We start from the raw sequence: 16,451 nt of genomic DNA, 5'->3' as shown, positions 1-16,451 counted from the left end.
TATTGCAAATATCATACCACATAAATATTGCAAATATCATACCACATAAGTATTGCAAATATCATACCACATAAATATTGCAAATATCATACCACATAAGTATTGCAAATATCATACCACATAAGTATTGCAAATATCATACCACATAAGTATTGCAAATATCATACCACATAAATATTGCAAATACCATACCACATAAATATTGCAAATATCATACCACATAAATATTGCAAATACCATACCACATAAATATTGCAAATACCATACCACATAAATATTGCAAATATCATACCACCTAAGTATTGCAAATATCATACCACATAAATATTGCAAATATTATGCCACATATTGCAAATATCGTACCACATATATATTGCAAATATCATACCACATAAATATTGCAAGTATCATACCACATAAATATTGTAAATATCATACCACATAAGTATTGCAAATATCATACCACATAAATATTGCAAATATCATACCACATAAATATTGTAAATATCATACCACATAAGTATTGCAAATATCATACCACATAAGTATTGCAAATATCATACCACATAAGTATTGCAAATATCATACCACATAAGTATTGCAAATATCATACCACATAAGTATTGCAAATATCATACCACATAAATATTGCAAATATCATACCACATAAGTATTGCAAATATCATACCACATAAATATTGCAAATATCATACCACATAAATATTGCAAATATCATACCACATAAGTATTGCAAATATCATACCACATAAATATTGCAAATATCATACCACATAAATATTGCAAATATCATACCACATAAGTATTGCAAATATCATACCACATAAGTATTGCAAATACCATACCACATAAATATTGCAAATATCATACCACCTAAGTATTGCAAATATCATACCACATAAATATTGCAAGTATTATACCACATATTGCAAATATCGTACCACATATATATTGCAAATATCATACAACATAAGTATTGCAAATATCATACCACATAAATATTGCAAATATCATACCACATAAATATTGCAAATATCATACCACATAAGTATTGCAAATATCATACCACATAAATATTGCAAATATCATACCACATAAATATTGCAAATATCATACCACATAAATATTGCAAATATCATACCACATAAGTATTGCAAATATCATACCACATAAATATTGCAAATATCATACCACATAAATATTGCAAATATCATACCACATAAGTATTGCAAATATCACACCACATAAGTATTGCAAATATCATACCACATAAATATTGCAAATATCATACCACATAAGTATTGCAAATATCATACCACATAAGTATTGCAAATATTATACCACATAAGTATTGCAAACATCATACCACATAAATATTGCAAACATCATACCACATAAATATTGCAAATATCATACCACATAAATATTGCAAAGATCATACCACATAAATATTGCAAATATCATACCACATAAATATTGCAAATATCATACCACATAAATATTGCAAATATCATACCACATAAATATTGCAAATATCATACCACACAAATATTGCAAATATCATACCACATAAATATTGCAAATATCATACCACATAAATATTGCAAACATCATACCACATAAATATTGCAAACATCATACCACATAAATATTGCAAATATCATACCACATAAATATTGCAAATATCATACCACATAAATATTGCAAATATCATACCACATAAATATTGCAAATATCAAACCACATAAATATTGCAAATATCATACCACATAAATATTGCAAATATCATACCACATAAATATTGCAAATATCATACCACATGAGTATTGCAAATATCATACCACATAAATATTGCAAACATCATACCACATAAATATTGCAAATATCATACCACATAAGTATTGCAAATATCATACCACATAAATATTGCAAATATCATACCACATAAATATTGCAAATATTATACCACATAAATATTGCAAACATCATACCACATAAATATTGCAAATATCATACCACATAAATATTGCAAATATCATACCACATGAGTATTGCAAATATAATACCACATAAGTATTGCAAATACCATACCACATAAATATTGCAAACATCATACCACAAAAATATTGCAAAGATCATACCACATGAGTATTGCAAACATCATACCACATAAATATTGAAAACATCATACCACATAAATATTGCAAATATCATACCACCTAAATATTGCAAACATCATACCACATAAATATTGCAAACATCATACCACATGAATATTGCAAATATTATACCACATAAATATTGCAAAGATCATACCACATGAGTATTGCAAATATCATACCACATAAATATTGCAAATATCATACCACATGAGTATTGCAAATGTCATACCACATAAATATTGCAAATATCATACCACATAAATATTGCAAAGATCATACCACATAAGTATTGCAAATATCATACCACATAAATATTGCAAATATCATACCACATAAATATTGCAAATATCATACCACATTAATATTGCAAATACCATACCACATAAATATTGCAAATACCATACCACATAAATATTGCAAACATCATACCACATAAATATTGCAAATATTATACCACATAAATATTGCAAACATCATACCACATAAATATTGCAAACATCATACCACATAAATATTGCAAACATCATACCACATAAATATTGCAAATATCATACCACCTAAATATTGCAAACATCATACCACCTAAATATTGCAAACATCATACCACATAAATATTGCAAATATTATACCACATAAATATTGCAAAGATCATACCACATGAGTATTGCAAATATCATACCACATAAATATTGCAAATATTATACCACATAAGTATTGCAAATATCATACCACATAAATATTGCAAATATTATACCACATAAATATTGCAAATATCATACCACATAAATATTGCAAATATCATACCACATAAGTATTGCAAATATCATACCACATAAATATTGCAAATATTATACCACATAAGTATTGCAAATATCATACCACATAAGTATTGCAAATATTATACCACATAAATATTGCAAATATCATACCACATAAATATTGCAAATATTATACCACATAAGTATTGCAAATATCATGCCACATAAATATTGCAAATATCATACCACATAAATATTGCAAATATCATACCACATAAATATTGCAAATATCATACCACATAAATATTGCAAATATTATACCACATAAATATTGCAAATATCATACCACATAAGTATTGCAAATATCATACCACATAAATATTGCAAATATCATACCACATAAATATTGCAAATATCATACCACATAAATATTGCAAATACCACATAAATATTGCAAATACCATACCACATAAATATTGCAAACATCATACCATATAAATATTGCAAATATTATACCACATAAATATTGCAAACATCATACCACATAAATATTGCAAACATCATACCACATAAATATTGCAAACATCATACCACATAAATATTGCAAATATCATACCACCTAAATATTGCAAACATCATACCACATAAATATTGCAAACATCATACCACATAAATATTGCAAACATCATACCACATGAGTATTGCAAATATTATACCACATAAATATTGCAAAGATCATACCACATGAGTATTGCAAATATCATACCACATGAATATTGGTAATATCATACCACATGAGTATTGCAAATATCATACCACATAAATATTGCAAATATTATACCACATAAGTATTGCAAATATCATACCACATAAATATTGCAAATATCATACCACATAAATATTGCAAATATCATACCACATAAATATTGCAAATATCATACCACATAAATATTGCAAATATCATACCACATAAATATTGCAAAGATCATACCACATAAGTATTGCAAATATTATACCACATAAGTATTGCAAATATCATACCACATAAATATTGCAAATATCATACCACATAAATATTGCCAATATTATACCACATAAATATTGCAAATATCATACCACATAAGTATTGCAAATATCATACCACCTAAATATTGCAAATATTATACCACATAAATATTGCAAATATCAAACCACATAAGTATTGCAAATATCATACCACCTAAATATTGCAAATATCATACCACATAAATATTGCAAATATCATACCACATAAGTATTGCAAATATCATACCACATAAGTATTGCAAATATCATACCACATAAGTATTGCAAATATCATACCACATAAATATTGCAAATATCATACCACATAAATATTGCAATTATCATACCACATAAGTATTGCAAATATCATACCACATAAGTATTGCAAATATCATACCACATAAATATTGCAAATATCATACCACATGAGTATTGCAAATATCATACCACATTAGTATTGCAAACATCATACCACATAAATATTGCATATATCATACCACATAAGTATTGCAAATATCATACCACATAAATATTGCAAATATCATACCACATAAATATTGCAAATATTATACCACATAAATATTGCAAACATCATACCACATAAATATTGCAAATATCATACCACATAAATATTGCAAATATCATACCACATAAATATTGCAAATATCATACCACATAAGTATTGCAAATACCATACCACATAAATATTGCAAACATCATACCACATAAATATTGCAAACATCATACCACATGAGTATTGCAAACATCATACCACATAAATATTGCAAACATCATACCACATAAATATTGCAAATATCATACCACATGAATATTGCAAATATTATACCACATAAATATTGCAAAGATCATACCACATGAGTATTGCAAATATCATACCACATAAATATTGCAAAGATCATACCACATGAGTATTGCAAATATCATACCACATAAATATTGCAAATATTATACCACATAAGTATTGCAAATATCATACCACATAAATATTGCAAAGATCATACCACATAAATATTGCAAATATCATACCACATAAATATTGCAAATATCATACCACATAAATATTGCAAATATTATACCACATAAGTATTGCAAATATCATACCACATAAATATTGCAAATATCATACCACATAAATATTGCAAACATCATACCACATAAATATTGCAAATATTATACCACATAAATATTGCAAATATCATACCACATAAGTATTGCAAATATCATACCACATAAATATTGCAAATATCATACCACATAAATATTGCAAATATCATACCACATAAATATTGCAAATATCATACCACATAAATATTGCAAATACCATACCACATAAATATTGCAAACATCATACCACATAAGTATTGCAAATATCATACCACATAAATATTGCAAACATCATACCACATAAATAGTGCAAATATTATACCACATAAATATTGCAAAGATCATACCACATGAGTATTGCAAATATCATACCACATAAATATTGGTAATATCATACCACATGAGTATTGCAAATATCATACCACATAAATATTGCAAATATTATACCACATAAGTATTGCAAATATCATACCACATAAATATTGCAAATATCATACCACATAAATATTGCAAATATCATACCACATAAATATTGCAAATATCATACCACATAAATATTGCAAATATCATACCACATAAATATTGCAAATATCATACCACATAAGTATTGCAAATATTATACCACATAAGTATTGCAAATATCATACCACATAAATATTGCAAATATCATACCACATAAATATTGCAAATATTATACCACATAAATATTGCAAATATCATACCACATAAATATTGCAAATATCATACCACATAAGTATTGCAAATATCATACCACCTAAATATTGCAAATATTATACCACATAAATATTGCAAATATCATACCACATAAGTATTGCAAATATCATACCACCTAAATATTGCAAATATCATACCACATAAATATTGCAAATATCATACCACATAAGTATTGCAAATATCATACCACATAAGTATTGCAAATATCATACCACATAAGTATTGCAAATATCATACCACATAAATATTGCAATTATCATACCACATAAGTATTGCAAATATCATACCACATAAGTATTGCAAATATCATACCTCATAAATATTGCAAAGATCATACCTCATAAATATTGCAAATATCATACCACATAAATATTGCAAATATCATACCACTTAAATAATGCAAATATCATACCACCTAAATATTGCAAATATCATACCACATAAATATTGAAAATATCATACCACATAAATATTGCAAATATCATACCACATAAATATTGCAAATATCATACCACATAAATATTGCAAATATCATACCACATAAATATTGCAAATATCATACCACATAAATATTGCAAATATCATACCACATAAGTATTGCAAATATCATACCACATAAATATTGATAATATCATACCACATAAATATTGATAATATCATACCACATAAATATTGCAAATATCATACCACATAAATATTGCAAAGATCATACCACCTAAATATTGCAAATATCATACCACCTAAATATTGCAAATATCATACCACATAAATATTGCAAATATCATACCACATAAGTATTGCAAATATCATACCACATAAATATTGCAAATATCATACCACATAAATATTGCAAATATCATACCACATAAGTATTGCAAATATCATACCACATAAGTATTGCAATTATCATACCACATAAGTATTGCAAATATCATACCACATAAGTATTGCAAATATCATACCACATAAGTATTGCAAATATCATAACACATAAGTATTGCAAATATCATACCACATAAATATTGCAAATATCATCCCACATAAGTATTGCAAATATCATACCACATAAGTATTGCAAATACCATACCACATAAATATTGCAAATACCATACTACATAAATATTGCAAATACCATACCACATAAATATTGCAAATATCATACCACCTAAGTATTGCAAATATCATACCACATAAATATTGCAAATATTATGCCACATATTGCAAATATCGTACCACATATATATTGCAAATATCATACCACATAAGTATTGCAAATATCATACCACATAAATATTGCAAATATCATACCACATAAGTATTGCAAATATCATACCACATAAATATTGCAAATATCATACCACATAAATATTGCAAATATCATACCACATAAGTATTGCAAATATCATACCACATAAATATTGCAAATATCATACCACATAAATATTGCAAATATCATACCACATAAATATTGCAAATATCATACCACATAAGTATTGCAAATATCATACCACATAAGTATTGCAAATACCATACCACATAAATATTGCAAATATTATACCACATAAGTATTGCAAGTATTATACCACATATTGCAAATATCGTACCACATATATATTGCAAATATCATACCACATAAGTATTGCAAGTATTATACCACATATTGCAAATATCGTACCACATATATATTGCAAATATTATACCACATAAGTATTGCAAGTATTATACCACATATTGCAAATATTATACCACATAAATATTGCAAATATCATACCACCTAAGTATTGCAAATATCATACCACATAAATATTGCAAGTATTATACCACATATTGCAAATATCGTACCACATATATATTGCAAATATCATACCACATAAGTATTGCAAATATCATACCACATAAGTATTGCAAATATCATACCACATAAGTATTGCAAATATCATACCACATAAGTATTGCAAATATCATACCACATAAATATTGCAAATATCATACCACATAAATATTGCAAATATCATAACACATAAGTATTGCAAATACCATACCACATAAATATTGCAAATACCATACCACATAAATATTGCAAATACCATACCACATATATATTGCAAATATCATACCACATAAGTATTGCAAATATCATACCACATAAATATTGCAAATATTATACCACATAAATATTGCAAATATCATAACACATAAGTATTGCAAATATCATACCACATAAATATTGCAAATATCATCCCACATAAGTATTGCAAATATCATACCACATAAGTATTGCAAATACCATACCACATAAATATTGCAAATACCATACCACATAAATATTGCAAATACCATACCACATAAATATTGCAAATATCATACCACCTAAGTATTGCAAATATCATACCACATAAATATTGCAAATATTATGCCACATATTGCAAATATCGTACCACATATATATTGCAAATATCATACCACATAAATATTGTAAATATCATACCACATAAGTATTGCAAATATCATACCACATAAGTATTGCAAATATCATACCACATAAGTATTGCAAATATCATACCACATAAGTATTGCAAATATCATACCACATAAGTATTGCAAATATCATACCACATAAATATTGCAAATATCATACCACATAAGTATTGCAAATATCATACCACATAAATATTGCAAATATCATACCACATAAATATTGCAAATATCATACCACATAAGTATTGCAAATATCATACCACATAAATATTGCAAATATCATACCACATAAATATTGCAAATATCATACCACATAAGTATTGCAAATATCATACCACATAAGTATTGCAAATACCATACCACATAAATATTGCAAATATCATACCACCTAAGTATTGCAAATATCATACCACATAAATATTGCAAGTATTATACCACATATTGCAAATATCGTACCACATATATATTGCAAATATCATACAACATAAGTATTGCAAATATCATACCACATAAATATTGCAAATATCATACCACATAAATATTGCAAATATCATACCACATAAGTATTGCAAATATCATACCACATAAATATTGCAAATATCATACCACATAAATATTGCAAATATCATACCACATAAATATTGCAAATATCATACCACATAAGTATTGCAAATATCATACCACATAAATATTGCAAATATCATACCACATAAGTATTGCAAATATCACACCACATAAGTATTGCAAATATCATACCACATAAATATTGCAAATATCATACCACATAAGTATTGCAAATATCATACCACATAAGTATTGCAAATATCATACCACATAAGTATTGCAAATATCATACCACATAAGTATTGCAAATATCATACCACATAAGTATTGCAAATACCATACCACATAAATATTGCAAATACCATACCACATAAATATTGCAAATACCATACCACATAAATATTGCAAATACCATACCACATAAATATTGCAAATACCATACCACCTAAGTATTGCAAATATCATACCACCTAAATATTGCAAATATTATACCACATATTGCAAATATCGTACCACATAAATATCGCAAACTAAATAACACAAAAACTGCATATGGTATAGACTCACGTTAGCCAATGAAAATCAACTTCATCTCAAAAATATCGTCAAATACTACTTTTTTTTACTTTTTTTTACAGATTTGTTATTTCTAAAAAAAATGTATAAATGTAATCTTTTTCTATTCTCTTCAAACAGGTGTATTCAATTGATTGATCAATGATGTTGAGGTGTGCGGGCTATTTGTGAGGAATGCGTGCCACTAACACAAATTTTGAAGAAGCAAGAAGAAAATACAAAGAAAAAATATAACGATTGCAAACACCTGTAATAATGGCTGACCGACCAGTTTCAGTTACATCTTCCAAGGGTCCAGAATCTGACGGGGAGCCAATGACTCCTTCAGATCACAGTGATGCAGAACATGAGGATAATAGTGACTGTGATAGAGATGACTCTGATTATCAATCAGAGGACGGAACAGACAGCAGTGAAGAGTAAGTCACCTATTTTGATTATTTAATAGTATGTACACCTGATGCTGCTCAAGATGAACGAGGACACTTCACACCACGTTTTATTTTTTTAATTTCTATAACTTATTTTTTACTAATAAATTAAAATGTGTGGTTATGCATGTCCAACATGCATGCAGATTTCATAATATTGCAAAAAACAAACAAAAAAAAAAACAAAGCAAAACTTATACTACTATTAGATTTGTCATAAAATTCACACTTGAAAAATGTTTCTGAATTTATGAGATAAGGATTGATAATTTTTATTTTTCTGACGACTATTCACATCCTTAGCATTATTTTTATGTTTTGGCAGATATAATCTTTGATCTTCTTCGGATGTATCTTGTCGAACCCTGGAATCTCCACAGAATTTTGAATGGAACCTTTTATTTAATCCACTGGGGTAGCATGCTCTCATTCATGACTGGGAAGAAGTCTTAATTAATTTGCAATCATATTCTTACACTAAGCATCAAATTTTCAACCTCCACAAGAGTTTCCTTTTATCTAATGCTTTAGTTGTTACACCACAAATTATTGAGGGTGCTTGAGAAAAAAATTATCTTGTTGAAGTTTTTTTTTTTTGTATCTTTGGACAGAGAGAGACACACAACAAATATTATATAAATCTATTTAATAGTTGCTATTTTGCCCATTAGTGGATTCCTACGTCTTTATTCCATTATTTTTTTTATTTTACAGCACTTGTGTTAATTTTCAACAAGCATTATTAATAAAATCTAGATGATCCAGAATTGATAAAAATTATGGAACTTGTGAAAATATTGAATATTTTGCAGAAAACTTTATAACATAATCATTGATTTAGTGTCTGTTTTACATTCTGTTTTTTAGAAATTGACTTTCAAATCAATTTATATCCAGTCTGGTCTTTATTTTTCCCCTTCCTCTCAAATTCATCTTCATCACTTTCTCCCATGTTTTTTACGTTTTTTTGCTGACTGACCCTTCTACCTTAATTACTCTACATCTTTTAACCTAAGCATTCTTGTTTATTTTCATCGTGATCAAACCAATGAAGGTGTTTATTGTGCACACATCACTACTGTTGAGATTTAATCTTCTTCTGAAGCTATTAGATCTAAGCCATCTCTAAAACTCATATTACACATCCATTGTATCTTTCTCATATCATTTCTATCCATGCAATGCATATCCTCAACTTTCATTGGCCAGATTTTTTTTTTATATATATCATCACACTGTGCACACATGCCTCATAGACAGCAATAATGCTCTGCTGTTTAGTAATAGTAGAAGCGCTCTGAACTTACTCTGTCCGTTTGCAAGCATACAGGCTCTCTGTGTGCTTCAATGACATAACCAAGTTAATAAAACTTCTGGAAATCTCAATGATCTCGCCATCCAAATATACATTCTCTACATCTAAGTTCACATTTATCACCATTGTAATTAACACAAACTGGTTAGCATCTTTCAAACTACCTATAATTGCACTGCATTTCTTGTACACCTAATACTTTCAAATACTACAAAAAATTTAGTCAACGAAAGGCAACAAAAGAAAAAAGAAAGTGAAAAAAGAAATTAAGTTGTCCTTTCCTTTTTTTTTCTTCATGTCGAATCGGTAACGTTTTCTCTTAAATTTCTTTTCAATATCCTGGGTGGCAAGAAGAGTAGTTAGGACTCATTCCATTAATCAATTACGAAACATTTATATTATCTGCATTTTGGAATTTCATTCATGAATGCATTAGTTCAGTCATCATAACAATGCAATTTGCAATCTATCCTCTCTGATCCATTTGGGAGGAACAGAAAAATAGGAGGCATTACTTTTGGAATGCCCCCTCGTATTATATCCTTTCCCAATAAATAAAAATTCCAAGCAAATAAGTATGAAAATATTAATAAGCTTCATTTTCTTAATGTTGTTCCTGCCTAATTAATTGATACTGAATATTTACTTTAAGATCATTCAGTATAGCCTAGTTTGGAATTTCCACTAACTTTTATCTGAATAGATTAATAAGGTTATCTTAAATGTAGATATGCACATGTGTATTAACATTTTTTTTTCCATTTTCACCCCAAACAAGGCACAGTGTCACTTTCATGTAGGAGGCTACTATCAGGGACATAAGTTGCAGGGATATTATGTAGGGAGATGAGCAGCAAAATGTCTGTTCACATTACACTTGAACTTCTGCATGTCAGTACAGTTGGGAAAGCAGGAGCCTGGAAGGGAGTTCCAAAATCTAACAGTTCTGGGGAAGAAACTATTGGAGTAGAAGGCGTTCTTACATCTAGGCATCTCTATTGTGTAGGAGTAGGATTTAGCTAGTTGTCGGGTTTGTCAGGGGGTACAAGTGCTTGTAGTTCTTTGGAGCATTCACCATTAAGATACTTGTAGAACAGGCAGATGGATGCAACATCTTGACAATGGGCTGAAGCTTACATAACAGTTCAGGACCTATTAGCTTGGCGACTCTCTTTTGAACCCTGTCCAGGAGGGAGAGACTAGTAACAGATGCACCAACCCAAATGTGACAATGTATTTGTTCCAACTCATGTTCCCTGTGAACATTAGGCCAAGGATTTTTAAAGAAATACTTTCAGGTAATGTGTCTTTGGCCATTGCTATTAGTGGTAGAGAAGGTTCCTTGTAATTATTGAAGGAAACAAGCTTAGTCTTGGCAGCATTGAATGTAGCCATCCATTTATGTTTTTAACCTTCTTGGGATGAACATGGTCATTTTTGTATTTAATAAAAAAAACCAGCAGAAATTTAAACATGATCAACCATTTCTATTTTTTTTCTTTTATTTGATTTTTATGGAAATCGACCCAGACAAGGCATGAAGCCACTTGACATAAGGGGCTAATAAGAATGAAAGATGATTATCGCTAAGACAGAAAATGCCTATTGCCCTTAGTCTTGAAAAGACCAATACTACAGGTGGGAGGAAAACAGTCAGCAGGAAGAGAATTCCACATGTTTTGAGTTCTTAAAAAGAAGCTGCTGGAATAGGAAGTTGTGTATTACAATGAAGTATAAAAATAGAAGATTAATGGTCGCTAGACCAACAACTCAAATGAGATAAAGGGAGCAGGATAAAGATCAGGTAACACTTTATTATCCCCAAGCTGACAGAGAGATTGAGTGGTTCTTAGCAATCATGTTGAAAACCATTCGGGTTATGAACATAGGACTTGATATAACATCTAGGAAAATTTAGGAATTTTAGGTATTTTCTCCAGTCCTTTCCATATTGTTTTATCGAAATAGTCCGCATTCTCTGATAGGATAATAAACTCCAGCTCATGGGTAGAAAAGTAAACATTAACAGACAAGAGGCCTGGAAATCAATCGTGGAGAACAGCACGGCAAAAAGACAAAAAAGAGAGATTGAAAAATCGCACAGATCAAAAAAATAGAGTTGAACAAACTAACATAGAACACAGTGATAGTATACTACTTAAACAAAGTAAACTCGACAAGCTAAGTCAGTTCACCACATAACACCAAAGAATGAAGAGACAAATCTGCAAACATAACGCGAGATGATAAATTGATTTTATGACGTATATCACAAATGAAAAGAATCCCTAAATATAGGACCCTTCAACAACTAAGGGATGACAACTTCCCTTTCGATGGCATCCTGAGGGGTGGGGCAGAAAGATATAGAACATGAGAGAGAATGCGAGGAGGAGAAAAAGAAAGCAGATATCTCTATAGTCCTAGGCCTAACAAAATGCCAGATAAAAACCTCCAAGGTATGCAAGCAGCATTTTGGAAAAAGGGGGGAAAACAATCTGAATGCAAAGGAAGGAGCAGATGTAATGTCTGTGCGAGTATAAATAGAACCTGCTCAGTGGAAACTCTTCAGTGAACAGTAAAGTATCATACAAGTTTTTTGGAGCAACACAATTTTTTGGAGTAAAGTTGTTTCTAGCATCAGGTAAACATTCGTAGAACTTTGAATTTGAACCTGGCAAATTTATTAAAGCTGTTCAATTTTTTTAACTTTTTAATGAAATCGATGTATAATAATAAAAATTGATTAAAAAGGTAAAGAGTGGATGAGTACCATATCAAGTCAAATTATTCAACGATGAAAACGACTCTTGCTATAGTTTTTGAATTATTAAAAACTAGCATGGGTACCCGGCGTTGCCTGGATCCATTTTGGAACACACCTGCCATACTAATCCTTTTCATCATTGGCAATGTGGATACTCTGACAACAATTCCAAAAATAAAAGAACGGATAAAAACATGTAAATGTTATTGCCCCAAAAAAGAAGTATGTGATATCTTCTCCATCAGATATTTCGGCAGAAGGGATACAAAGAGAAGAAACCATTCTCCGTATATTGAGCACTGGATAGAAAACTCCCTACCCTCCCCAAAAAATAAATAATTAAAAATAAATCATTACAACTTTTGTTTCAATAAAAATAGCAGCGAATGCCCGTGTGATCGCAAAAAAAAAAAAAAAAAAAAAAATAGCCAAGTAGGCAGAACCCCCTAAAAAAAATTGAAGATCTACCAAAAATTAATTCCAAAAACAATTAAATGAAATTTTTCGTCATTATAATGCCCCACCACCACCCCAAATGAAATTTGTCATATTTTGGGGGTTCGTTTTTTGTTTATGAAATTGTTAGGTGAAAGTACAGAATGGTCTCATAAAAATTAATTAAATTTATCGTTATTTTATGTTTCAAATGTAATTCCTGCCCCACCACCAAAAAAAAAAAAAAAATTGTATTTGTCATGTTTTGCCCCCCCCCCATCCTCGATCGCCAAACTTGAAAAAATGCTAGAGGTAACATGTCTCGTTGAACACTTGGTGGCCAAAAAGTGGGTGCTCATTTTACGTTAAATTAATATGAAAAAGTGATTCCTGACTCTAAAATGTTAATTTTCTTTCTTTTCAAAATTTCTTTCATATTATTTATAAAGGCTATTTAAACGTATTAGGCCAAAAAAAAGTAGATCTTTATTTTTTTTTTTAGGTGAGTCACATCGTAAAAATTTACCGAATTTTGTATAGCCGTTTAAAGAATAATGCAAACAAACAAATGAAATCTTTTCTTCAGTTTTTTTTTAGTGTTTTTTGTTATTGTTGTTTTAATATTTAAAAAAACAATAAAAGCCATTTTTCTATCTACTCGGAATTATTTTTTCAAGCCAGAGATTCATTGAGATTATCAAATTTTATTTGGTGAGAGTTTTTTGTTTATGTTCTGAAGGGCAAATAACTCTAAACAAAGGATTTTTAAAAAAGCGATGTTATTAAATTATTCCAAATAAATTTAATTGTTTAAAATTTATTAGATAACAATTTTAAATAGAACACTTATAACAATTCTCTTGCTAGAAACATTAACTAAGATACCGCTATTTAATAAAATCGATTTTTCTTAATGTAATATGCAAATGAGATTATCTCTTTATTGTATCTAGTTTGCAAGAATGATACTATATATAGAAATAAATGAGAGCGTAAAGTAGGGAACCTTTTGTATATATTAATCAAATTGTGAACAAACCAACAAACAGACAGGAATACAAATTTATCAGAGAGGCGGTAGCGCTCTCTATATAGGGATGGCCCGTACATGCCTATATACGCCTACAAAACAAAACTATCCAAATCTCAACTAAAATCAACTTATAAGTTTCAAAAAGCACATATTCTTACAGAGAAGCGTCTTACGAATCCAGCGAGTGTCAGAACGTCGGTTGAAATGTCAAAAGAGAGCAAAAAAAAAAGGGTACAAAAATGGCCAATTGTTCTTCTTTCTTCTTTCTTCTTCTTTCTTCTTTCTTTTGAGACGATGTATCTCGGTGTACGAACGGTCTCTGACAACAGTTCAAGCATCAATCGACTGCTCTTTACACGGAGAAGTGCAGTGACCCATCGCTTTTTAGCTAACTCCATAATTAAATAAGATTACGTGTAATAACAAGTTTTAAACACTATATACCCAATGTAGACAGACCACTTTGAACACGGAACTTTCTCTCAAAAGGGACAGCTCCAAATAATACACCGGATGCTCACAGACGTTCCAGTTTGCCAGTGGCCTATATTTCTTGGACGCTGAATATTTGAGGTGAACGTTAAGGTTTTTTCTTTAAACAGTAACCCACCAGCGTTAATGAAACCATCAAATCTTTATCTCAGTTGATCAACATTGTTATAAGAGTAACCTATCAGCAAGTACGATGTCAAAAAACAATGTTATAAAAACAAATAATTCTTCAGATTTTGGACTGTAAAATATGTACAAAATGTCAATGCTGTGACCAGGATTCGAACCTAGGTTAGCACGGCCACAACGTGGGGTCCTAACCTCTAGACGATCACGGCTAACACTGACGTCTGTCGCTCTTGGCAGAAAGACACATGACTACTGTCAAACTATTGAAAAATAAGGAGGAAACTTGAAATTCTCACGCATGCGCAAAAATACACTATAGCAACCATTGTTAAATGCAGCTGAATCTCTTCGCTCGCTAAAAAAAGTAGATCAGACCAGTTCTTCTAAGA

The 16,451-nt window shown here is 29.5% G+C and overlaps 1 protein-coding gene across 2 annotated transcripts in view; it reads left to right on the top strand.

Annotated features, from left to right (window-relative positions):
* LOC145255738 (tubulin polyglutamylase TTLL5-like) overlaps nt 1-16,451 on the top strand; it is a 459,668-nt gene that overhangs the window by 167,868 nt on the left and 275,349 nt on the right. For both annotated transcript variants that reach the window (XM_080114369.1, XM_080114368.1), the window contains exon 2: nt 9,581-9,879. In XM_080114369.1, coding sequence (XP_079970495.1) covers nt 9,716-9,879 — 164 coding nt within the window. In that variant the 5' untranslated portion in view covers nt 9,581-9,715. The remainder of the gene's footprint in view (nt 1-9,580; nt 9,880-16,451) is intronic.

Source organism: Euprymna scolopes, chromosome 31 (genome assembly GCF_053919585.1).
Source record: "Euprymna scolopes isolate OS-2025 chromosome 31, ASM5391958v1, whole genome shotgun sequence".
Lineage (NCBI taxonomy): Eukaryota > Metazoa > Mollusca > Cephalopoda > Sepiida > Sepiolidae > Euprymna > Euprymna scolopes.
This window is presented reverse-complemented; position numbering and strand designations above follow the sequence as displayed.